Source organism: Ictalurus furcatus, chromosome 23 (genome assembly GCF_023375685.1).
Source record: "Ictalurus furcatus strain D&B chromosome 23, Billie_1.0, whole genome shotgun sequence".
Lineage (NCBI taxonomy): Eukaryota > Metazoa > Chordata > Actinopteri > Siluriformes > Ictaluridae > Ictalurus > Ictalurus furcatus.
In genome coordinates this window covers 1,362,701-1,389,362 of record NC_071277.1, presented here as the reverse complement: position 1 = coordinate 1,389,362, position 26,662 = coordinate 1,362,701, and the positions used below count along the sequence as shown (strand labels likewise).

The window sequence follows — 26,662 nt, the reverse complement described above, 5'->3', positions numbered from 1 at the left end:
TATGAATACAATATTCAGAACAATGGATTCTAAACAGATACAAACACAGAAAGGATTTGCAGTCTTCACAGTATTTCTTTGGTCTATCCTCAATGGTTTGCACCAGTAGCTTTTTCTGGGGTTTTCTTCTTTTGGGCGTTATGCCAGTTGGCAAACTAACTTTTGGTGCAATTCTGCCACCTACTGCTCCAGCAGCCTTACTTAACTCCAGAATAAAAACACATCTCTACCATATTTCTATACAAACTGGCCTGATATTCACTTCCACTTCATACAGCCTAAGGTGAACACACACTATGTAAAGGGGAGCATGTTTCTCTATCAGGGTCTCCAATATTTATTTATAATAATTAATTTAAAAAATAACTTGCATATTATTTGCATGTTAGTCTTTTTTTTTGTCATTATTAAAATGAAATGAACCCCATTTTGACGAGAAGCAGCAGCACTGTGGCACAGCTTCGTTGTAGATTCTGATAACATGATCAGCAAATTTTCTGATCTTTCTGGAACCTAGCAAGCTCTAAAACCTAAAGTGACTCTAATCATTATATGATTACATTATAATCATATATTTAATTATATTTAATACAATTATATATTTACATTATATCACCTTACATTATAAGGTGGCTATAAGATTGTAGCATTCTCTGATAGCTGGAGAAGTTGTCTTTCTGGAATTTGCTGGTTGTCGTGTTTTGTGAATGCAAAAATTACTTTTCTTTTCCAGCAGCCCTAGATTTTTTTTCTTCCAGTGGGGCAGAGTGGTAGGGTTCACGTCTAATTAGAAATAAAATAATAATACAAAATAAAAATAAAATAGAATTAAAAACACTTTTCCTGTTTAGGCCACGCCCGTTTCCAGAGCTTGCGCTGTTGCAATAAGAACGATGTAACGCAGCTCCGTGTCACTAGGTGGCAGTAAAGCAACAACAAAGCTATTTTGACAATCAGGTTTCACTAGAAGAAGATGAGAATGTTTTGTTTCATGGCGCGAATGCGACACTGCCAATCCTAGCTGAGTAGTAATAATAATAATAACAACAACAATAAAAAATACCTTTGAACTAGTTTACTGGTTTTTGCAAGTTTAACCTGGGACAAAGCTGTTTAAACTGGGACCACGTCAATCATGTTCATCTGTAGACGCCGGTTCAGTTAGTCACGTTAGCTAGCTGAGTGGCTAAAAGGCGCTCGCGCTCAGATGAGCTGCGTCTCGAGCTTGGTGGAGATTTGTCGGTGAGCTGGTGGAACAGTTTCATACTCCTCAGACACCTGAGTTCATTTACTCACACTTTTGGTTTTTTAACCGATAGCTGCGAAGCTAAGCGAAGAGCTAGTTCCAGTCTGTCTAGGTAGAATACGAAAGTGAACTTGTTAGCTCAAATCTGTGGCTGAAGCCCAAACGGCTAGTGTGTGTGTGTGTGTGTGTGTGTGTGTGCGTGTGTGTGCGTGTGTGTGTGTGCGCGCGCGCTTTTCTTCTCTTCCCCATGCAACAGCATATAGTGCACTAGGTCCAGTCAGGGTGTATTTGGGACATTAGACACGGAAATATTTTTGCTGAGGGGAAAAGCTTTATCTGAATACACCTGCTAGTTTGGCTTTTTATCAGGTACACGAACTATATAAGGAGTCCTTTTGTAGCTATATAATTACTGTGTAGCTTAGACCTTGTTGCTATGCAGGATTTTCAGCTTCCCTCTACCTTTTCACATCACAGTGAATACAGGATGTGTTATGAGAATCAGAACCTCATCCATCCATCTTAATTAAGTATTAACCTTTTTTTTTCCTGGTCACAGTGAATCTGGAGCCTGTCCCAGCAGTGCGAGGCAGGTACACACCCTGGGTAGTAGGCCAGAGTAGCTAATCCACCTTATGGTATGTTTTTTGGATGTGGGAGGAAACCCGAGAGCCCGGAGGAAAGCCGTGTGAACACAGGGAGAGCACACACAAACCCAAGCGACCAGCTGCATGTGCATTCCTGCGCAAATAAATAACTCGCCGGATCCGAATTAGGAAAGGATCGGATTGGATTTTGTTGCATCATTTTAACCAGGTGAGTATCGGTACCAAGATACCGAGCAGCACACCGAGTTAATCTTTTCCCCTGCATAGCTTGTCCCATCATCTGCAAACCGTTCTACAGCGTCAGGTTCGGTTCACGGCACCGATGTTAGTAGGTTTTTGGCTGGTGGTCTGAGAGATGTTTAAAAAAACAAAACAAAACGACAGCAGCACTGACTGCTGATTTCTCACCGATGCACTTACTCCCTTTATTGTTGTGCCTCTTTTTTTTTTCCCAGATTTTTGTTAGAAATTTTTCTGAAATTTCAACTGAAATTTGGAGAACAAGTTCTTAGTTACAGCCGCTAGTTTCTCCCTCCAGGATTGAGCGATTTCGTTTTTTTTTTTTTTTTCTACGATTGCAGAAGCAAACACTGCAGTATTTGGAGGAGCTTGCAATTTTTCAAAATTACAGCAGGTTTTCCGCAGATTTACCAACAGACATCATTGCGAAAGGCCATGCGATCGGAATTTCGCCAATTCGAAGCACAAAAAAACTCCAGATTGCATCGGAAATGTTGAAGAAAAAAGCTGCAGCAAAATCGAGCATTTTTGAAAATCCTGTACGGACTGTCTGTAGTCATTTAAGGTGCACGTCTTGTGAGACCCATCCACTAACAAGGCTCAACCGTCCGAATAAATCTAGTCCGATAGTGGTCGCTTATTATTGGTGGATGAGGTAGAGAAAACATATTCGGACCTTTTCCCCGTGAGGCCCACTTCCTATCTTTTCAGAATTAGTTTTTTTGCCTCACAGTTCTCCACAAACTGAAACAGACTTTGCAGGAAAGCAAACAAACAGTGTTTTAAATTACTCTTAACAAGCTTTGAGTGAGAATTTTGCATCCATCATTTAAAAAAGCAAATTTTATTTGCATACATTAATTTAATGTTCTCTAATGTCTAGTCCCGTTTAGGACTGAAGCCAGGATGACCAAAGCGAGCCAGGATGTGTATATGGTGAAATTTGTCGAACGTAATGGGCATAAAAGTGAGCTTGGCCGCAAAGCTTATGAGGTACAGTACATTTTTATTCTACCAGTGAATATGCATTCGATTACCCTTTTTTTTTTTTTTTTTTTAAACCCTTAAAGATGCTTTAAAAATCAGAAGTGGTAGAATACTGAATGAATCGTTGTGCCTCATCACTCATCTCCACGTTAAGGCCATAGTGGAGCTGCAGTCTGAGAAATACGTGCAGATTATTGTTGAAGAAGCCGTGCTGGAGGTGGAGCGCAACGACAAGTCCCTGTACGTGTTCAGCGATTTCACCAGCGATGCGTTTGAGCACTGCAGGAAGGTGCGTTTTTACATCACACATTTACTTCACAGTCAGACAAGTACTCTGGACATCACTTTACAAATTCAGTACAAGATGGATGCCATATTTCTTGTTTATGATCTAGTAGTTCAGTCCCTCTAATGCAATAATCCATATTTGAACGAGGCCCTGACCCTAGGGACTTAGTATTTCTCATAACATTTTATCAAGTCGCATGATAACCAGCAAACACGACTGTAGTGTTATGGTACTGTAGTGTTTTAATGTTATGTGGTAATTCTTTTGTTCTGGTCGTGTTCCTCTGATATGTGTACGTCGTAGCTGGGGTGCAGGATAGTGAGTCCTCTGGTAGTGCTGTTCTGCCTGCAGCAGCAGAGGTGTGTACCAAAGGCAGAGCAGCCAGTTTACAACATGGCCATGGCTGATGTTACAGTGTCCTGCACCAGTCTGGACAAAGAAGCACGGGTAAGCAATAGACACCGCTCACCTCACTGATCATTAAAACTCTCTCATTTACTGTTAACCTGGGGTATTATCGTAAGCTGTTACCCTATAAAAGAAAGAAAAAAAACCTTGTAGCACTATTGTGATTTATTTCACAATGCTGTCGAATGCTTAATTATGATTGGCCAGAAGGTGTCGATTAATCAGACAGTAGCTCTGCCTGGAAGGTTTCTACTAATGTAAGCATTCTGATATGATATTGTTTCTATAGTAACAACTTGCTGAGGGGTTTGTATTGCAGACACGTCACATAAACAGACTGAAAATTTGTGTGTAATCGTTGATATGGTGAAGTTTTATGTGAGGTACGGAAGCCCTAAGTGGCCATGCATTATTAGTTTTTTTTCTTTGTTTTCTCGTGATCTCGACATAACCAAAAGCTGTTTTTTCACAACGTAATTTTATTGCGAGAAAATCTCGTGCTTTGTGAACGGGACTGGTGTTACATGCACGTTGACATCTTTGCCATCATAAATGTGATAATTCCCCGCTGTAGAGTTGGACTTCATCTCCGCAGTAAGAGAGAGAGGGATGTGCCCCTTCTCAAGTGTCAGACACTAATTTGGAAGTCGTCAATCCTGCAAGGATGATGTATTTTTGTAGACCACCCCAGAAGTTAGCATCACCCTGGTTCCCTCGACAAAAAGCCAATAGGATTTTTCCATTGGCCTTTTGGATTATTGCAGAAAAACTCTGTGTCCAGCAAAAGTTTATGATTCTTACGTATTTCGTTCACTAAGATAAGATTAATAAGATTTTGAAGCCTATACACGCGCCAGAAGTAAAAGCTAATGCTGGGCTCTAAACGAACTACACCACGGTCGCATGATTTCAACGTCACCACCATTACGCTTGTTTTTTTTTAATGAAAACATGTTACATGTAAACATGTTAAACATGGCTTTGATGTTTTCAGTAACAATCTGCATTTTTGTTTTCCTTATTAAAGTGCACCTATTATGGTTTTTCAAATATTACCTTTCGTGTAGTGTGTTATAGAGCTGTTTGTGACTGTAAAAAGTCAGCAAAGATCAAAGCGCACGACAGACGAAGTTTTTGACTCCCAACAGAAGGAACCGATTCTGAACAGCTGAAACGAGTCGTTAGTGATTCCAGACTTACTTCCTGTACTAACCTACGTAGGTTTGTAACAAAAAACCCTGCCTCTGGTCTTCATTGGCTGCTCGCAAACAGACGGAGCTGAAACCCGTTATGGTAGTGGGCGTTTCCTTTTCGACACACGCCGACATCGGTAGACCAATCACAACAGACCATGCTCTCTGAAAGGAGGAGTTTAGAATTAATCCTTTAGCACAAATCATTGAACGAGTCGTTTGTGACGCTGGGGAAAAAGGTAATGCTGCAATTAAAATTATGAGCACATTAAAGTGTTTTATGATCTTGGATGCATGTACATCTATTGTATGAGAACTTTAAAACAAAATTAGGCACTTTTCAAAACCATAATAGGTGCACTTTAACAGAGAGAAAAGAGAGGCTGGCGAGGAAAGTGTTTCACTTACAATATAACAGCTGTATAGCAAGAATCAACTTGTTTTATGAACCAAGGGTCTAAACGAGCAGTTCTCAAAGTGAGGTCTGTAAAGCATGAGCAAACAGTTCAGGATTTAAAAAAAAAATTGTCACACCATATCAATATCAAAGTTATATTTATTATTAAGTTCTTAATAGTTTAACTGACTGGTTACATGAACTGAAGGAGTGCAAGGATACATACAAGGATACAAGCCTCAGTAACTCATCACGGCGGCTGGACCCGATATGTTCTGTCTGTGTAACGTTCAGGAATTAAAAGCTATATGGCGCCATTGAAAAGACAAATTATTGTTTTATGTATTTTAAATAACGAGTCTAATGTATGTAAAGTGTACATGTCTAATGTATAGTTGGGTTAAGTTCAGTCTGTGGAATTTGGTGTTATATTTAGAGGTTCCAGGCTACAAAAAGTTTAAGAACCCCTAAACAAATCAGTTTGCGTCTTTTAGATGGAAGTGATGGACTTGGTCCAGTTGATGGGTGGGCGGGTCTACCGAGACCTCAACGTGTCCGTCACTCACCTGGTGGCAGGTGAAGTGGGCAGTAAAAAGTATTTGGTGGCAGCCAGCCTGGGGAAGCCCGTCCTTCTGCCAACCTGGGTCAGAGCATGCTGGGAGAAATCTCAGGACAGGTAAGACCGTATTTGTCTTTATACCTGTCTCAATACATAAGTGAATAGGTGCAGAAGTTATTAAAACCGTATATCCTACCACCTCTTTTAGTTTGTTCCGGTACTCAGACCTGTGTTTGGAGGAGTACCGGTGTCCTATTCTCAAAGGTTGCACTGTGTGTGTGACGGGTCTGTCCACGGTGGAGCGCAAAGAGGTGCAGAGGCTGTGTGAACTGCACGGTGGGAGTTACACCGGCCAGCTCAAGATGAACGAATGCACTCACCTCATTGTCAGCGAGCCCTCAGGTGGCATTTTGGATTTTTATTCTTGAGTTCTTGCGCTCCTTTGTGTTCACAGTGAACAGGTGGTTTTCTTTTCCCATGTTCAGAAAGAAATGTGTACGGGGTTTGCGTTTTCAGGTCAGAAGTATGAGTTCGCGAAGAAGTGGAACGTGTACTGCATCTCCATTCACTGGCTTTTCGACAGTATCGAGAAGGGCTTCTGTCAGGATGAGAGTCGTTATGCCGTAGAGCGAGAGGACAAGAGGAAGGAGCAGACTGGCAGACCCAACACCTCCACTCCAACTGGCTCAAATAAGAGTAAATCTAAAAAAATAATGTCGTCTTTGCTTTTTATTCTTTGCGGTTTCAATTTCTCTGTGCAGCTGTTGTACCTGTAGGCAAAGTGTATGATATTTATAAGGACTTCTTATTTATAGAGTATAGCGGACATGCATAATGTTGTGTCTTCTCTAGTGGCAAGGTTGTAGTTTAAAGGTCTGTACGGGGCAGAAACGGACGTGCTAAAACCAGAGAGCCTTCTTACTTTATGTTCTATATCTCGCAGCAGATGGACCGTCTTTGCTTGGCCTGAGCCATATCTCAAATATCAGTATGAATGTCAACGAAACAACCATGACAACTGCAACAACGATCCGCACAGAGACTGCCGATCCAATTGACGCATTTGATGCTACCATCTGTCCAACAGATGACTTATTAGATGGCTGCAAGGTGAGTCTGGTCATACACAAATAGTGGAATATTTGTATTTGACTTATTTTGTAAGTAATTGAAATTATACCTCAGTTTATGGAACTTACGTTCAGTCAAAATGATTCACGTACATCGAGTACATGAGTACAGCTCATTTCCCAACAACCATCACTGTGAAAAACCGTACAAAACAATTTCGTGCAAGTGCGATTTTGCCAATTCATGTAGTTTTCCGTGGAAGGAAAAAAAAAAACCCTCTGCAAATTGCATCTCGTATTAAAAAAAAAAAAAGCCACATCAAAATCAAGCATTTTTCACAAGAAATCACAAAGCTTCCCGAAACCCTGCATGGACTGAAAACTGGACAGCTGAAGATTGGAAAAACATCCATCGGTCTTTTACAATCTTCAGCTGACTAGTTTGCAGCCTGTATTTGAGTTCACAGAGGGGTTTTTTTGTGGTGGTTGTGACCACAAATGCTTGGTTTTGCTGCAGCTCTTTTCAATTTAGTTGAGCCAAATATATAGGAAAAATAATAAAATATGATAAAAGCTGAACTTTGGTTCTCCATCTTTGTTGCACTGCCAGTTTGTTGCAGTTACCAAAAGTAACATATGGGATTTAAACTGTCTATTTCAGCTACACTCAGAGCTGTGGAAGTTAATATTTGTGACGTTATTGTGAATATACTGTATACTAGGACAGCGAGGAGGGGGGGGGGAAACATTTCATTGGAAGACTTGCTTAATCTTAGCATCGCAAATACAGTATTGCAAATTCACCACCAGTATGTCCAAACGATCTGGTATACATGATGTCTTCTACATCACCCAAGCTTTTGACTGCAGCGTGAGCCTTTCTATATTCTGCAGCTTTACCTGTGTGGCATGGTGGGGAAGAGGCTGGAGAAACTGCGCCGGTTGGTGAACTCTGCCGGAGGCCTGCACTTCAACCAGCTCGGTGAAGAACTTACACACATCGTGATGGGAGAACCTGACCAGGATGTCAAAGGCTTTCTCACTAAAGCCATTCATAGGTCTGTCTAAATGTAGATTAAGACTAGGATCGATTAAAACTAGATAATTTTTGGAGATAATTATTAAGGCAAGAATGAATTCTTGATCTGATATTCACGAAGCTTTTTTAAAAATTTTATTTGGGTGGCTTTTGCATTTAGAGCTAGAATTACAGACTTGTAGTCTGTACTAGTTGTAGTAAAAAAAAAAAAAAAAACCCAAACATTTTGCGTATTACATTTTAACGCACGCTCACCGTCCATTTTAATAGGAACACTTGTACGCCTGCTCATTTATGCAGTTATCCAGTCAACGTTATCTGAAGCTCTTGAACTGTATCTGCATGATTTTCTGTATAGTGCTGCTGCCACATGGTTGACTGATTGGATAACTGCATAAGTGAGCAGGTGTTTCTGTTAAAGTGAGCAGTTAGTGTAGCTGGTTAGATTTAAATTTCCATATTTAGAAAAGTCATAATCAAAACTTGTTTCAATAATATGCTTATGTGTGTACATGTTCCATCAGGCCACATATTGTCACAGTGCAGTGGTTGCTGGACAGTTTCTCTCGTGGCTCTCTGCTTCCTGTGGAGACCTACTTCCACCCTTCATTCCTCCCTCCTGTTCCAGCCCAAGTGAACATTCCCGCCACCCGCCCTGCTACCTCACGCCCCTCCAGGCCATCTTTTGCTGCCCCGCCAGCACCCAGCCCTAACCAACATGCCAGGGCTGAGGAACAATTACTCTCGCAGTATGTGGACAGTAACCAGACTGTAGGTGAGTTGGGTTCTATGAAGGGCTGCAACTAACGATTATTTTCATACTCGATTAGTTGGCCGATTATTTATTTTTTTTATTTTTTTCCCCCGATTAATCGGATGGGGTGGGGCAAACTTTCAATATACTTTTTTTTTGTTGTTTATTTAAAATAAAATCCACAGCTTTCCTCAATCGAGCCAAAAGTTTTGAGAATGTTGGTTGCTAAAACGTCTACCCTCCTAGCAGTTGATGTATCTGACATGGGTATTGACTTGATACAGTACGTCACCTGGTCTCTCACTTGATTATCCACTAACACCTCCTCAACATGGCTAGCATGAATACTTTCACCATCTCGCTGTCAGTGAATGGCCGCCTCTTTTCACCAACGATCCATGCCACGTGGAGGGGTGCTCAGTGATTTTGACCGTGGCATGGTTGTTGGTGCCAGGCAGGCTGGTTTGAGTATTTCTATAACTGTGATTTTCATACACAACAGTCTCTAGAGTTTACTCAGAATGGTGCACTAAAGAAAAAACATGCAGTGAGCAGCAGTTCTGCATGGTCGTAATGAGAGGTCAACAGTGAATGGCCAGACTGGTTCAAGCTGACAGAAAGGCTACAGTAACTCAGATAACCAGGTTTAATTTAGGTTAGTGAACTAAAGTTCTAGCTGTGTGACTACTCTGCTAGTGCTAGTGTTCTGTAACCCTGCGATACGAATGTTGCTTTAGTCATCAATAATGCATATCAGTGATTGGCTGTTACTGACAGCTCTGGAGTACTCAACACCCACGAGATGGTTTTGATGGGTAATTAACTTGCTGGAAGCATGACCAAAGCTACATGAATGAACAATGTTTTATGATAATTAGCGACTACTGTAGCGTGATGGCGGCAGTTTGTTTACAGGGGTGATCCAGAAAGTATTTGATTCGACATAAATTGGATGAGTAGAAGATGAGTCATTAAGCGTTCTTGCAAATGATGAACTGTAAAATTTAAATAGACTGTCTACAAAATCTACATTGTTACATTGTCATTTTTGGTATGTATACTTGCAGACTACAAAAAGCTTTATAACAACAGTTCTGAATTTATGGGGACTTAGGTGACCTTGAATCTGTGACTCATTGAGCGTGTCTGTTTTTCTCCCCCGCATATGTCTTTCCATAGTGGAGTTACCTCCACCCCCAGATAACAAAAACAAGACTTGCAGGTCTGAAGTACCAGACCCAGCCGCACCAGGTCATTACTCCACTGTAGCTGGATCCTCAGAGGGAGGTATGTTTACTGGGAAACGCTTCCTCCTGGTGGGCTTTGGTGCAGAATCAGAGGCACAGCTCTCGATGTTGATTGTGGAGAGCAATGGAAAAGTTTTGGTTGGCCGGTTCAGAGGTGTGGCCGATTATGCCGTAGTTCCTCTTCTGGGCTGTGAGGTGGAGGCCACAGTGGACGAAGTGGTCACAGACACCTGGCTGGTGAGCTGGCAAAATGTTTGGAAATAGATATTTGATTGTAATAGGTTATACAATATACTAGCATTCAAAATGCATGCTCATTTCTGACCTCAGGCCATGTTGCCTTTAAATAATAAATAAGATTTAATAAAGCCCTAACATTTCTGTATCTAGTAGAAATGCCTCTTTCCAGAATTTGCTATTTATGTTAATGAATATACATTTTTTTGGGGGGTGGGGGGCTGTAAGCTGAAGACATCTGGGTTTGAGATCAAAAGATGAGAATGAGACCATAGATCAGAATTTCAGCTTTCATTCCCCGATATTTACATTAGATTTGTATTAGATGTGATAAATAACTTAGAACATGACACCTTTTGTTTGAACCCACCCATTTTCAAGTGCTCAAACTGTTGTTTGACAGGTGTTCCTTGTTGCCCAATTGCTCCCTGTTAGATTGATTGTTTAAACAATTAATATCTGTGAATCTCTACCCTTGGTTTGAACCATGTTTTTTAAACCATAAAATGATAAACCAACATGAAGACCAGAGAGCTGTCTGTTGGAGAAAAGCAAGCCATTTTGAAGCTGAAAAAAGAGGGAAAATAGACCAGAGCCATTACACAAGCATTGGGCATAGGCAATACAACAATTTGGAATGTCCTGAAAAAGAAAGAAAGACACCACTGGTGTACTAACAACTAGACATGGAACAGGTTGGCCAAGAAAACCAACAGAAGTTGATGACAGAAGCATTATGAGAGCTGTAAAGAAAACCCCCCAAAAAAGTCAACCAACAACCTCCACAAGGCAAGGGTGAAGATATCTCAGTGCATCGTTTGAAGAAAACTTTGAGAGTAGAAATATAGAGGCCATACCACAAGATGCAAACCACTCATCAGCCAGATTGGAATTCACAAGTCCAACACCAGACCTTAACCCAGTTGAGCATGCATTTCACCCCCTGAAGAGGAGACTGAAGGGAGAACCCCCCCCCCCCCCCCCCAAACAAATAACTGAAAGAAGCTGCAGTACAAGCCTGGAAAAGCATCACAGAAGAAGAACACCACAGCAGTTTGATGTCAGCGAGTGACTGGATTGATGTAGTTATTGCAAGCAAGGGATATGCAACCAAATATTAATTGCTATTTAACTGTAAGACTACTCCAATACTTTTGCTCACCTAAACATTGGGTGGTCTGCCACCAGATTTGCCATGTTTTAATTTGTTTAACATGTCTAGATGTAATTATCTGGAAATGAACCTGAACTCCTGTTCTACGATCTCATATTCTTCTATTGATCTCAAACCCAAATGTCTTCAGCATATAGCAAAAACAATAGGCCGTGCTGTTCCAGTGATTTGGGAGGGGACCGTACATCTGGTTTATTCTGTGTTCATGTTAAGATCACGTGTTTGCTCTGTTTTGTAATGTACTGTGTGTGTTCTACATATTCAGGCAATGTGTGTGGAGCAGCAGTGTATTCTGCCAGTGTCATCTCATCCATTGTTCACCCCAGTTGTGGCGAAGGAGGGCTGCTCTCCTCTCAGAGACTGTGTGCTGTCAGTTAGCCAGTTTACCGGAGCAGAGCGAGAGTCCCTCATTCAGCTTACAAGGCATCTGGGAGCAAGGTGAGGAGACGCGCGTCTTAGCATATTTGAAGCCGTGACGCCTGCAAATCCAGACTTTGACAGTAATGACCGTTGTAATTACAGGCTTATATTACTGCGCTATTTTATGGTTCTTATAGGAGCAGCTCATTCACAGGGAGTTGTATGATGGACTTGCCACAGTCTTAGTAATACAAATACTTTAAACAGTAAAAACCATGTTATTTAAAAAAAAAGAAAAGAAAAACATTTTTCATATGGTGAAGCTTTTTGTAAGATGTTTAACATTTATGGATTTATTAAAATTCATTTTAATGAATAAAGTAACATTGTTGTACTTATTTTTTTTATTGTCTAATTGATTAAATAGTTAAAAAGCATGACATGATGTTCATTAATAAATTAGAAATGTAATCACTTATTAACTGTATTCGCATCAGACCATGTCTCTCACACACACACACACACACACACACACTGCATGCCCCATCTTATCTAACAAAGTGACTTGCTTTTCCTGTCTGCAGTGTCCAGGACTATTTTGTGCGCACTGCTAATCAGAGGAAAGGCATGCTGGCTAGCACTCACCTTGTCCTGCAGATTCCTGAGGGCACGAAGTACCAGGCAGCACAGAAGTGGGGGCTGCCTGCCGTGACCATACACTGGATCCTAGAGTCTGCCAGAACAGGCAAACGTGCTGAGGAGAAGCGCTATCTGGTGGATCTGCCTCCATCTCCTGGTCAGAAGGCAAAACTCAGATCTAGGTTTTAAAACAAGACGGAACCGGCTAATTCGGACAGTAGCAGCTGAGTAATGTACAAAGCAAGGCCATGTTAAGTAAATCATTCTCGAGTACCCATGGTCGTTTGGTTATCTTAAAGGGTTTTACAGTTCCTATAGTATTAATCATGAACCACTACGAAAGGGCTCAGTGGTCTGAGTTAGCTCAGAATACCTGCTTGATTTTTGACAATATACATTTCTCGAACATAAAAACATCATTCTACATTAATAAAAAATAAACGTTAGTGATACACTTATCAATAACTGTGGAAATTGATTGATTTTTTATTTTTTACCGCTGTGGGGTAGGAGCATGCATGTGATGTAGTAGAAATAAACTATTCTGTCACAAAAATTTAATTAGATAGGATAAAACAAAGGATATTCAGATGTATTCCAGTTTTGTATAAGGATTACACAAACAGCTGCATCTGTTGTTGTTGTTGTTGTTGTTGTTATTATTATTATCAGTCCTTTCCTTCTTGATCGAATCTATTCTTCATACATGCATATAAATATATAAATTCTGAAATTTGCTTGGACTGTTCCCTTAACGCTACTCTACTTGTACCGACCCCCCCCCCCCCCCCCCCCCCCCAGAGCACAGCGAGGACAGTTTTGTTGGAGCGTCTCAGAAAGCTGCAGGCCCTCCCATGCCTGTGCGTATCTCTCCAGAGATTCCTCTGCTGGGTCCTCAGAGCAGCACCTCCGTAACGCCGTTGGACACGGGCCGTCTGCAGAGCCGCGCTGTCCACTCCGTCCTCCGCAGGATGAAGAAAGGTGAGGAGGGAGAGGTGGAGGGCACAACCCCGGCTCAAGAAGAAAGCAGAGGGATCTTGCAGAAAGAGCTTCAGCTTGACACGCCGTCTCGCTTCCTCAGCAGAGACAAGCTTTTTGGACCTTCCTTTAACATTAAGGTCGGTAATTATCTTCCAGCAACAATTCTGGTGGGAAAATTCCATTAGGTTGTACTTGGAAACTTCCCCAATCACTTTGTTAAAGTTAATGGACAATCCACCCCGAATTTCTTGCATATTAATCTTTATAATTAACATTCAGATTTCCTTTAACATTCATTTTGTGATAAAATTGTTTGTTGGCTTTGTTCGTTTGTTTTGACATCTTTCTTAAAAAGAAGTGGTCTGTTTTCATTTTGGCTACATTACCCACTACCTGGTGATGGTGGTGCAATGGTAATAAGTCCTTGCTTCATATCTACCTAAAGAGACTGCTGCAGCAGCACTTTTGTCCTCAAGTCTGTCCAGCTCTCTCACCTATTCATCTGTAAGCTCTGTTAAAAAAATATAAGGATCCAATCTTAAACCTTCATGCTAATACCGGCATCAATGCCGTCGTGAAAAGAACAAACGAACGCTCACTTCGGTGTTTTTATTAAATACAAATCTCAAAACCAAATCCAGGTTCTGTGGCATCTCGCGTCCACATTCGGCTCTGGATCACAGTTTATGGCCAAACACACTTGCTCTAAGAAAAGGTTTAGTTTGTACCAGTTATTAAGGCATAGAAAATAATACCAGTTTTATGCTAATCCATAACTACAAATTTTGACTGAGATGTTAAATAAACGTGTCGATAGATGCCGTGACGAATACAAATTAGACGCCTGAACCAACCAGAAATGGATAACTGGAACTCTTGCACCTTTTGACTAAATCCTTCAGATAGACCGAGCCCATCGGAACGCTGAGAATGAGGTGGATAAGTAACGTTGTTTTTTTTTTTGTTGTTGTTGTACGAGTTGAAGAGCTTTCTCTTCTCGTGTGTGTGCGCGTGCGTGTTACAGGATGTGTTTGACCATTTAAAAACACCCGGTAATAAGCCTCAGCAGGGCGAGAGGGCGGAGACTCCCCTAAGTGAGGTGATCGAAAGGAATTTGAAGGCAGCGGTGGCCAATAGCAACCGCAGTCATGTCATGAGCCTCGCTGCCCTGACTGCAAGTCCTCAACTAGGCAAACAGCCAGAACCTAAAATCCATGAACAGGTATACATCCCTTTGCAGTCTTGTCCTCTGTGTGCCAACGTTTTCTGTTCGCATTTGTTAACGCATCTACACTCAGGATACTTTAACAAAAAACAAAACCAAAAAAAACAAAACCTTGAATGTTTTTAGTTCTTTGGTTTCTGTACCACTAATTCTATCATACATGCACAAAGAAATGTGGCAGTAAGGCTGAATCTAAACTAACTAGACATGCTTGTGTTTATGCGCTCTGTAGGTGAAGGAAAAGACTTCAGCTCCGCTTGACGGAGTGGTCGTTTGTGTGAGTAAGAAACTCATTAAAAAACAGAGTGAGCTAAATGCAATGGCTGCATCCCTAGGAGCAGACTTCAGGTATCTAGCAAATGTTTTTCCCCCACCACCACATTGTTCCTTATTATTTATTATTTGTCTGTCAGAAAGAATTCCAGCAGAAAGAGAGATGAATATAATGCTGTTTGTTGTACTGGTACCGTTTCGCGTTCCATTTAAAATGTGTCGAATAAAATATCACAAATGATCTCGGGTGAATTGTGTTCGTGGTAATATATTTTTCCCTTTTTTGTGCTTTCTAATCTGTTATTAAACCTGTAATGTGTTGTAGGTGGTCTTGTGATGATTCGGTCACCCACTATATCTACCAGGGCAAAGTGGGAGACAACACTAAAGAGTACAGGGCAGTGAAGGAAAGAGGCCTGCATATAGTGTCCCAGCACTGGCTGCAGGCGGTGTGTATACACACACACACACACACACACACACACACACACACACACACACCCCGTTATGCTCATGATATATGAAATTTCGTATTTTGGTCAGAGTCACGCCATGTGATTTCCTCTGAAACTGCTTTCACTATTCCCTTAATACCTCCTGTATGTATGCATGTTCCTTCAGTGTGCAGAGGAGCAGAAGCGAGTGCCTGAGTCACTCTACCCCTTCACCTTTAACCCCAAAATGAGCCTGATGCTGAGCCAGGTGGCAAACAGCACCCAGAAATCTCCTCCCCTCTCCACACCCTACTCCAAACTCCGAGCTCTCGATGATGACGATGACGACACATGGGTACGGCACCTTGCATCTCTTTACATTCTATTTCAGATTTTTTTTTTAAATAAATCTTTTCAGCCCCGGTCTATCATGTTTGGCAAGGTTAGTGTTTCAGAAAGGTTTCTAACAGTGTTTCTTTCTCCTCTGAAGATGGGGGCTGTGGACATCACTGCAGATATTTCTACGCCTCAGAGAGAACCTGCGGAGAGAGAGCAGCAGCAACCGAGCAGCAGTGAAAGGAAAGGTGCTCATACAACCATACAACCTCGCATAGAATCATAAAACAAGGACATTGCTTTGGATCTTCTTTTTTTTTTCTCTGAATTCATGTACCGCTTTTAAAAAATAAAACGCTTTGCCTTTTAAAAACAAAACAAAAATCTTTTTTCTCTCTCTCTCTTTTTTCTTTTTAATGTTCACTTGTGTTCACATCACTCTCTCAGACTTGACCAAGACTCTGGAGATGAGGGAGAACTTGCAGAGGCAGCTACAGGAGATTATGTCTGCCACAAAGCTGACCAGTGGCCGGCGAGCCTCCTCTAGATTGGCTCGAGTGGGTTCAGGGGGTCTAGACTCTCCACACACTCCAGAGATTCTGGGCCGAATGGGTAGGCGCAGCAGGACACTGGAGGCCTTACGGTACACACAAATGCACCTAAACACCACACTGCACTTTAACGGACAAGTATCGTTATATATATGTGTGTGTGTGTGTGTGTGTGTGTATATATATATATATATATATATATATATATATATATATATATATATATATATATAAATATATAAATATATGTTATAATGGTGTGGAAATCATACAGGACTGTATTGGAGTGTACATGACAAGTCAGCTTACTGTAGAGGAATGATTTCTGAAACTGACATTGACGAGAAAGGGTTTCTGAGTTTCATTATGCTCACTACAAGTCCAGTAACTTTGATTTAGTCCAGATTTAAATAAATTTCAAAAAGACCTTGATGAAAGACTACCATTATGGACAATGATGTTTTCCTGTTATAAGTACCTAATAAATACCCAGAGTTAAACTGGTGGGATTCTCGTCAGGTTTCTGGACGTTTGTGGCCTACATGAAAAGGAAAAACTTGATAAAATGTCCTGGAACTATTAGGGAGGTTCTGGTGAAGTGTAAAGTTGGGATGCCGGAGTGTATTTCCTCCTCAGATGACATATGTCTTGTACTGTGTAAGATTAGGGGAAGTGAGAGTCACTGTCTAGATTCCATCACCAAACAGCCACTCGACCTAAATGAAATGAATAGAGATAAAACCTCGTCTACAAACGAGACTTTTAAATGGGCTTAGCTGTCTAATCTTACATTTCTTATTTGTTTCATATAGTAATTAAAAACAAAACCTTTGTTTTATGGTACTTTGGTTTATTCTTTATGGAAGTGAAGATTCAAATTACAGTTACATTTATATAGTGCTTTTCTAGACAATCAAAGCACTTTACATTATATGCGGGGGAAATCTCATCAACCACCACTAGTGTGTAGCATCCACCTGGATGATGCGATGGCAGCCATAGTGCAGCAGAACGCCCGCCACACACCAGCGATTAGTGGAGAGGAGAGAGTGATGTAGCCAATTCAGGGGTGGAGATTATTAAGGGGCCATGATTGAGAAGGGCCAGTGGGGAAATTTCGTCAGGACACCAGGGTTATGCCCCTACTCTTTTACGATAAGTGTCCTGGGATTTTTAAGGACCACAGAGAGTCAGGACCTCGGTTTAACGTCTCATCAGAAAGACGGTTCTGTCTTTACAGTGTAGTGTCCCAGTCACTATGATGGGGCATTAGGCCCCACACAGACTACAGTGTGAGCGCCCCCTGCTGGCCTCCCTAATACCACTTCCAGCAGCAACCTTAGTTATCCCCAGGAGGTCTCCCATCCAGGTACTGGCCAGGCTCCACCCTGCTTAGCTTCAGTGGGAAACCAGGTGAGAACTGCAGGGAGATATGGCTATGGCATTTTAATTAATGCCAGAGTCTTATTAATCTAAAATTAACCTAAACTTGGTAACGGGACTTTAATAGTGAGTAGCCTATATATTTTTCTTCTAATATTTCTATAAATGGTGGGGTTATTAATCATAATTTTAAAATTGAGTAATTATTTGTTTTGAGTGTGGCTGTGTATAAGACAATAAAGGTTCATTAGTTGTATTGTTGATTTTACTGTGTGTGTGTGTGTGTTTAGCATGTCCCGTCAGGCTGCAGTGGATGTGAACACAGAAGCGTCTCAGAGTGAGCAGATAGTGTGGGACGACCCCACGGCGAGAGAGGAGAGGGCGAAACTGGCTGATAACCTGCAATGGCCGGGCAGCCCTTCTCAACATTCAGAGCCTCTCGCCATCCTTCCTCCACCACCACCACACACTGATCAAAGCGCCCGAGACACCATGACCGACTCTGAACTGGTGGAGATGGGTGAGGGAGAGAGGAAGGATATGCATGTGTGCATGAGAACTAGTGTGTTTTTGTTTTTGTCTATGGGGTCCTTCTGGAAAGATTCTCAAACATAATGCCAGATGAGAGAAGTAACAGCCTTGTTCACACTTACTTTGTTGTCGTGAATGTACTAATGGGTATTTAATCTCTTGGCGGTCCTTTTCAGGACCTGACATTTCAAACTTCAGCAAGTTTTGTAGTATTAGGCTTTTGGGGATGAAGTTGTGTATGTTACAGGTTCTGTATCAATTTCATAAAAATGACTGTATTATCGTTCACTCTGTCCACTTCAGCTGCCTGCGATGTAATACAGGACCACATGAAACAGATGGTGACCCCACCAAGAGTTAACACTGAGCCTCAGGCTCCCAAAATGCCTGAAGCACCTAGTACTGCTTTTCCTGTCTCCAAAGCTTCAGTGCCAGCTGAGCTACAGGTACACGGTTATTGACACACCTTCTTTATGTAAATGGTTTCAATCTGGTTTGACACCTAGATTGTATGAAATTTACTTGAACTATTATAATTTTACAAACATAAAGGCTGATTAAACACATCGTTTACTAATAAGTATCAAATGCAAGTTTTGCATTCGTTTTTAATAATCTATTTAAGCAGTATCGGACGAGGCAAGAGTGCGGTTGTATTGAATATTGGCACAGTTGTCGTTTGCTGCAGGTGCGAGCCCAGAATCGTGCGTTATATTTTCAATATTACGACACAATTGGGAGTGCAATGTTACTTTTATATACAACAGTTATATAAACAAGAAATTAATATCGAGTGCCATTTCTGACACAAATCGAAATAGATCCCGAAGAAGCCACACTCACTTTATAGTCCGTCAGTTAGCTCAGTAGCTAGCTCGCATTTATTTGTGTACAGGATTCGTGCCGTTAAAGGTGCTTCGCGTCCCTTCTTCCCCTTCATCTTCAGTTGGAAAAAGTATCGTTTGCCATGTCCGTTGATGTTGTCGCCAACACCACTGTAGTAACCACTGGAATTAGTCCGTGGAATTTTACATGGCGAACACAGATCAGTGGAGTGATGCACACAGTAAAACATCCCAGTCCGGTTACAGAAATGTAGGCACACTGTACACTGCTCGACTGATCAAATCAGATTAGTGGACCGAAACTGTTGTACAAATGAAAACAATTCATACTTCTGGATCCTTGTGTACTCTGATTACGTTTCTCTTCAGTTTGAGCAAGAGGAGGAGCGGGAGAAGAAGGTGGTGAAGAAGGGGCCTCCACGCTTCCAGTTGTCTTCACTTAGCCCACAGGAGCGCATTGATTACAGCCATCTCGTCGAGGAGCTGGGTTAGTATACCGGAGAAACCTTCTGCGCAGTGTAGTATTTCTGTATACTGGTATAATATCTTTTTTTTTTTTTTTTCTTGTGCAAGGTAGGTCATACATGTATATAAATGTGCGTTTGTGTGTATTATACATACATGCATACATACACACACACACACACACTCTCTATGGGTCAAAAGTTTGGAGACACTTGACTGAAATGTTTCTCATGATCTTAAAAAACATTTTGATCTGAAGGTGTATGATCTAATGTTTGAAATCGGTGTTGTAGACAAAAATATAATTCATTTCTTTCATTAGAAAACTAAGATTTTATTTTTAAATGAATGACTTGGAGCAAAATATTCTGTAAAGCAGCCAATAAGTGTACAGCATTGGTGGGAACTCCTTTAATACGGTTTAAAAAGCAACTCGGGGCGATTCCTGAAGAAATCGGTTGAGAAAATGATAAGAATACGTTTCTGGAAATTCTAGGCAAAAAGGGTGTCTACTTTGGAGATGCTAAAATATTCAATTATTTTGGATTTTTTTTATCACAACATAATTCCCATAGTTCTGTTATTTTAAAACATGGGGGGGGGGATAAAGAATGAGTGTGTCTAAACTTTTGACCGATAGTGTATATCTCTTGGTCAGTTCCTCAATTTGATTCCGAAATTGCAATCGAATTTGAATAAAAAATTGTAAATAAATCAAATAAATTACATGCCTACACAAATCTCAGGGATTCAAGTACTCTCTTACTTTCCGTAGTCATAGATATAATTGGCTTTTCAGTTTACATTTCAGAAAATTTCTGATTTGTATTTTATTCCAACGCACGTTCGAGAAGTTCCAGACAGTTACTTGTTTACTATATACGTACATTACACAATATAAAGCATCATTTGTGTTTTTATTCTTATTAACACACAATAAATGTTGTGATATGTGCAGGTGGTATCTTACTAGAAAAGCAGTGTTTTGACCCTAGCTGTACTCACATCATTGTGGGTTATCCTCTGAGGAATGAGAAATACCTGGCTGCCATGGCAGCTGGCAAATGGATCCTTCACCGCTCATACCTGGAGGCCTGTCGTGCTGAGGGACACTTCATACCGGTGAGTACCCTCCCAGCTACAAAAGCATGTCCCCACACACAATGTTCTTGTCAACGTTCAATTAAGTCAACACTCATTGAACCTAACAGTGCTGATTTTTTACCTTTTTTTTTTTTTTTGCATTAAAACATGACATTCTCAATACCTCTATAAAAGCTTACAAATTTCACTTCACTGCGTTGATCTCATCTCATTGTGAATGCAAATTATTAGAGAATGTCATGGCACCTGAAAAACATGCTGAATTAGCCAGTCTTAACGAAGAAAAAAACAACAACGAACTACATGTATGTTATATAGTTTAGAATAACATGTTTAGCAATGCTATGAATGTTTTGTTAGATCTTGTGTGTTTCTTTCAGGAGGAGGATTATGAATGGGGTAGCCACTGTATTATGGATGCTCTTCCCTCCATAAACTCTCAACAGAAGAGACTGGCACTAGCGGCCTTGCGCTGGAGAAAATCGTTGCAGGGTCACACCGATAAAGAGGTACAAACCTCACAGTTACTCTCTCCTATCTTTTTTATATACACTTCAGATAACATTCATTTCCTTCTTGTTCTTCGATTCCTTCTTTAGGGTGCATTTGGTGGCTGGACAGTGATGTTGAACATTGACCAGGCCAGAGATGCAGGATTCAGAAGATTGCTGCAGTCTGGAGGAGCAAAGGTCTGTTCTTAATTCAGTTCAAACTATCTTTATCCTGGCTACACTAGATTACACCATACCAAAAATCTAACAGTCGGTACTGATACCACCAAAAGCACATGATATCCGATACCAAAGTCGATACCACGGTGTGGTATAAAAAATAAAATTAAAAACTCTCCTGGAGGACATCCTCCTCTGGCTGATACTGGCAAAAAGGGGGGGGGTATTTGTTATTAAACACTGTCTGACAATGACTAATAAAACAGTGGAGGCTACAAGTACGAAGGTGCACTCCTAAATGCGTGCACACACACACCCTTTTATACTCTGAATGCAAGCAGTAGTTTAAATTCACTGATATGGTGGCAGGCCAAAAAGATTTATTAAAATCATTAACATTTCAGTAATTATTAGTGACATTAGGCTACATTTAGCTGACAGGACACGGGCTGAATGGCGATGCATGGTGGCCCATTCGGAGGTAGTTTATAACATTGCAATGCGTTAGCATCGTTAACAAATAACTGTCTATCGCAAATATTACGTGGAGCACAATGTTAGCTGGTTTCACGCCCACAATACCAGCTGCCTCAAACATAATATAGGGCCCGTCTTTCAGGTGCGTCACCAAATTCCAGGTGTTTCCGCGCTTTGTTTAAAATGAACGATAGAATCGGTTGCACACCGGCTTCAGAGCATCAATTATATGTTTGTTGTCATCCGCCTCGAATGCGGAGTATTTCCATATTTGACTCTTACCACCTTTCCTCTCAACGAGTCAGATTTTTTTTTTTTGTTATTATATTAGACACATTATATTTGTTAATACCCTTGACTTAGATGAAGATCAGATCACATTTTATGACAAATTTAAGCAGAAAACCATGAAATTCCAAAAGGTTCACATACTTTCTCTTGCCACTGTAGGTACATCATACACACAGTTGTAATGTTTGAAGACTAATGGAAGAGAGAGGTCAAATTTAGCCAGCAGAACAAAAAAAAACTCTTTCAGCATTCAGTAATATTGAACAAAGATCCGTTGAGTCTGTAAGAACAATATTCATCAAATGCCATGATTGACATGTCAGGAGACTAGAGAGGTTTATGCGAATGCAATTTTTTCCCTTTTCACTTTTGCGGATAACCGATATATACATGGGGGAAACAAATTCAGTTATATCGTAGAAAATGTCACAACTTTACCATGTGAAGGGTTTTCCTGGGCAATCACAGGTATAATACATGTATCCAGGTATAAACATACTTCTAGATATAGGCATGCATATATTCATACATTCATAGTGTGTTATTACTAGTACTCCCATGATTGCTCTGTATTACCAGCTTTCTCTCAGGCTCATTCTTGGGCATATTGACCTTCCTACACAGCATTAAGCCAGTCGCCTAGCAATATTTAAATTTTTGCTGTTTCATTTATCAAGGGTTCTCCATATCTGCCAGATACAGTCCCCTCTGAATGTATTAGAACAGCAAGGGCAGTTCTTTTGTTTTTGTCATACACTGAAGACTTTCGGGTTTGAGTTCAAAAGATGAATATGGGATAATAGATCAGATTTTCAGCAGCCATTTCCACATATTTATATCTGGATGTGTTAAACAACTTAGAACATGGCACCTTTTGTTTAAACCAAACTGACAGGTGCTTATTGTTTCCCCGGTGTTCCCTGCTAGATTGTTTAAATAATTACTAGCTCTGAATGTCTACTGTTGGTTTGAACCCTTGGTTTCACCTGTGAAGTCTGCACTTGTTGTTTAAAAGGATAATACAGCATGACGACCAGAGAGCTGTCTATGGGGGGGAGCAAGCCAATTGGAAGCTGAGGAAAGAAGTAAAATGGATCAGAAGGCTTGCGCAAACATTGGGTACAGTACAACAATTTGGAATGTCCTAAAAAAGAAAGAAACCACTGGTGTACTAATAACCAGAGATGGTACAGGTCAGCCAAGGAAAACAACAGCTGATGACAAACATTGTGAGAGCTGAGGGGGAAAAAAACCCCAAACCAACAGTCAGTGACCACCACCAACAACCTTCACAGGGCAGGAGTGAAGATATCACAGTCCACCATTCAAAGAAGACTTCGAGAGCAGAAATATAGAGCCCATACCACAAGATGCAGACCACTCATCAGTAGTAAGAATTGGAAAGCCAGATTGGAATTTGCGAAGAAATACAGAGATGAGACGCACAAGATCTGGAACCAAGATTAACCTCTACCAAAGTGTGGAGAAAGAAAGGACCTGCTCATGATCCAAAATATATGTCAAGCATGATTGAGGTCGTGTCATGGCTTGGGCTTGCATGGCTGCTTCTGGAGCAGGCTCACTAATCTTTATTGATGATGTAACTCATGATGGTAGCAGCAGAATGAATTCAGAAGTCTACAGAAACATTCTGTCTGCCAGTTTACATCCATTTACAGAAATGCTTCCAATCTGCTCGGGAGGAACTTCATCATGCAGCAAGACAATGACCCCAAGAACTGAAACTGAAAGAAGTTACAGTACAAGCATGGAAAAGCAACACAAAAGAAGAACGCAACCGTTCATGTCAGTGGGTCAACGTCTTGATGAAGTTATTGCAAGCTGCAAGCAATGGATATGCTACAAAATATTGTTATTCACTTTAATTTACTTACAGACTGTGTGTTTGAATTATTTTGCTCATCTGAAAATCGGGTTGTCTGCCACCAAAGCTGCCATGTTCTAAGTTGTTTAACACATTTAGATGTAAATATCAGGAAATGAAAGGCGAAATTATGATCCATCATCTCATTCGTCTTTTGATCACAAACCCAAATGTCTTCAGTGTATAGAAAAAACAAGAATTTGCCTTTGCTTTTCCAATACTTTCGGAGAGGACTGTAAATAGGGCAATCCCATCATACAGGTTATTCTGCCATGTTCATTTTTCAAGCCTACTCGTGCATTCTGAAAGTATATATCTTCACCTGTGTGCAGGTATTGCCAAGCCCATCTCCCTCTCTGTATAAGGAAACCACTCATCTCTTCGCAGACTTCAGCCGGCTGGGTCCTAATGATGTGAGAGTAGATGTGACTGAGGCCATGGCTTATGGAGTTAAATGCCTCAGGCCTGAGTACATTGCTGATTACCTCATGCAGGTCAGAAATACAATTTCCAGGATACTTGCACCTTAATTATATTTGCTTCATATTTCTACCCCGGTAAGCTTCGCATCAAAATCAAGTATTGTCTGTGGTTCAGTTTTTTTCCAGATTTCTCTGACTTTATTGTAAATGCAGTCATAATGTTCATGTTAGCATCTAATCCAATAGCTGTTTAAGTCCCCATTAACTGGACATATTTATTCTTTGTTTTTGTTTTTTTTTTTATCTATAAAACAGATTGTTTTGGTTCTAAAGTCTGAGCTGTATTTTAAAGCCATTGTTAAACTCTCTACATACACTACAAAAAAAATGTTCTAGCAAACAGAAATATCTTATATAGTCACATTTATCCAGGTTTTCCTATTACAAGATTACAATGAACCAAATATAATATTTTTAAGCCTTTGTATTAGACCTATTTTACTAATTTCAAGCTTAAGATAGTCTTGTTCTATTGGCAGATTAGAATTCTCTCATGTTAAGCATTTGTTTCGAGAAAGAAGTGAAATTCTGTTGGCAGATAATAAGAAAATTTAAAGCTTGACATGAATAAAACCATCTGAAAACAAGCTGGATAATATATTTATAATACTTTCATGTGAAATGTCTGAAATTTCACTTGCTATGATGCAATGTTTTTGCACTGTATTCATACCTTTGACCTTATCAGAGTAGCTGAATTCTTTCTGGTTACACTTCATTGTTCTGTAAATAGAATACCATAATGTTTTCCCATGTCGTTGCTTAGCAACCAAATCTAGCTTCCACTTAACAATGTTGCGTGGTGGAAGAATTGTTTATTGCAAATATTTATGTTAAGTAAAATTATTTATTGAACACTGGATTTGACAGTATTTTGTCGCTGTTTTATAAAAGCAATAAGCTTTTTTTTTTTGATGGTGTAAGGGGTTTTTACTCTGTTTTGCATTTTACTAAAGAATACCTTTTACACATGCTAAAAAATAACCATAATGCATGTCATTGGCTTATTGATTTATTAAGGGTCTATGGAAAACTTTCTTCCTTTTCCTCCATTCAGGAACCCTCACCACCAATGGATGCATATTATCTTCCTGGTGCAGCAGCGAATGGGCTTCCTGAGACCGCACACCAAGGCCAGAACCCCCCCTCACGCAAGCGCAGGGCCTCAGGGGACACATCCGCTGTGAAGAAGAGCAGAGTTAGGTGAAGTCAGTTTTAGCTCAGAGATAAGTCATTTAACCGTGAATTATAACTGTTAACCTAATTATATACTTGTTTTGTTTAATGAAAATAAATGCACTTTTCTTAAAAATAGCGTGTTCATGAATGTCTTGGTACTACATAGCATCTACTAAGTCCACCACTGAAGGGCCCTTATTCATCAGAGTTGCATCAGAAACAAGCATAAGATGCATTTGAATGCATGCAAAGGCGAATTTCCATCTGATTCAGTAAATCAAGGTGTGATTTGAGCACAGCTGATATTTTAGCTGTATGGAAACAAACTCGCACCTGCTACTCCTTGTTTATGTCGTATGCCTGCTATATAACGTATCCTAATTTGTGCAGGTGTTGCAACAGTGAGCAAATAAAAGCAAAGCATTCTGTGGACTACAGCTATCCAGGGTGCAAGGATGAATGAAATCAATTGAGGGGATGGAAAATACATTTCAGTAAAGCTAAGTTACAGGTGCTTGTAGCTGAGATTGCTGAAAATAAAGATGTTCTTTTCTGAACAATTTCAACAGATGTGCAGTCATTTGTCTTTACGCAAATTAATGGTCTCGTAGCCGTAAAAAGACCGTTTCGGAAAGGTTTTGACAGTTACAGAAATGTATTTATTATTTATTATCGAGTATTTCCCAGCTTGGAATGCTGTAATGAACACGCCCTCTAACGTAAGTCAGATATGGCAAATATGAACCTGTTAGTGGGCTTTGCATACACTAATTTTATGATCAGATTTGACTGTATGCAACTTTGATGGATTATTTTTTTCTGTTGTTTTCTCGTGATCTTGACATAATGTTTTATGATCTCTTGTGATCTCGATTTAATTTTTCTGTGTAATGGACATCCATTGTCCCGAAGTCATTGGGGTTTTTGAGTGAGGTCTTTTGGTTAAATGCCTGAAAAAGGTTTGTAGCTCCAACCCTACTTCGGGTTACAAGGCTACCAGTGGTGCCTGCATTCCTGAAACCTGCTTACTGACACGAGAAGATAACAAGAGGTAATTTCCGGGGTGAACTTGCCTTTAGTACCGGGGCAAAAGGCATGTCAC

At 40.4% G+C, this 26,662-nt stretch overlaps 1 protein-coding gene across 9 annotated transcripts; it reads left to right on the top strand.

The window, feature by feature from the left end:
* Positions 1-904: 904 nt before the first annotated feature.
* topbp1 (DNA topoisomerase II binding protein 1) lies at positions 905-26,126 on the top strand. Of its 9 annotated transcripts, none has more exons than XR_008384408.1 (31): positions 905-1,242; positions 1,806-2,062; positions 2,978-3,087; positions 3,236-3,370; positions 3,674-3,817; positions 5,863-6,044; positions 6,136-6,329; positions 6,444-6,623; positions 6,871-7,037; positions 7,892-8,055; positions 8,561-8,811; positions 9,970-10,274; positions 11,714-11,886; positions 12,393-12,604; positions 13,249-13,565; positions 14,453-14,650; positions 14,886-15,001; positions 15,252-15,375; positions 15,548-15,715; positions 15,851-15,944; positions 16,144-16,339; positions 17,921-18,150; positions 18,465-18,607; positions 19,376-19,493; positions 20,430-20,593; positions 20,956-21,084; positions 21,175-21,264; positions 24,232-24,393; positions 25,439-25,579; positions 25,727-25,842; positions 25,951-26,126. XR_008384408.1 is itself a non-coding variant. In XM_053610921.1 (30 exons), the coding sequence occupies exons 3-30, from the start codon at positions 3,001-3,003 to the stop codon at positions 26,021-26,023; spliced, it is 4,662 nt and encodes a 1,553-aa protein (XP_053466896.1). In that variant the 5' UTR covers positions 905-1,242; positions 1,806-2,062; positions 2,988-3,000; the 3' UTR covers positions 26,024-26,126. The 9 variants fall into 9 exon arrangements, 6 of the variants coding, with proteins under 6 accessions (XP_053466896.1, XP_053466897.1, XP_053466898.1 ...); XR_008384410.1 differs by having other exon boundaries at positions 25,439-25,584; positions 25,951-25,971; XR_008384409.1 differs by having other exon boundaries at positions 25,439-25,584; positions 25,697-25,842; positions 25,951-25,968.
* The last annotated feature ends 536 nt before the right edge of the window (positions 26,127-26,662 follow it).

Coding starts and splice junctions, on each gene's coding strand:
- topbp1 (XM_053610921.1), top strand. CDS start 3,001: ATGACCAAAGCGAGCCAGGATGTGTATATGGTGAAATTTGTCGAACGT. Junction 15,945..16,143: donor GAGCAGCAGTGAAAGGAAAG/GTGCTCATACAA, acceptor TCACTCTCTCAG/ACTTGACCAAGACTCTGGAG. Junction 25,585..25,950: donor GTGAAGAAGAGCAGAGTTAG/GTGAAGTCAGTT, acceptor TAATTTGTGCAG/GTGTTGCAACAGTGAGCAAA.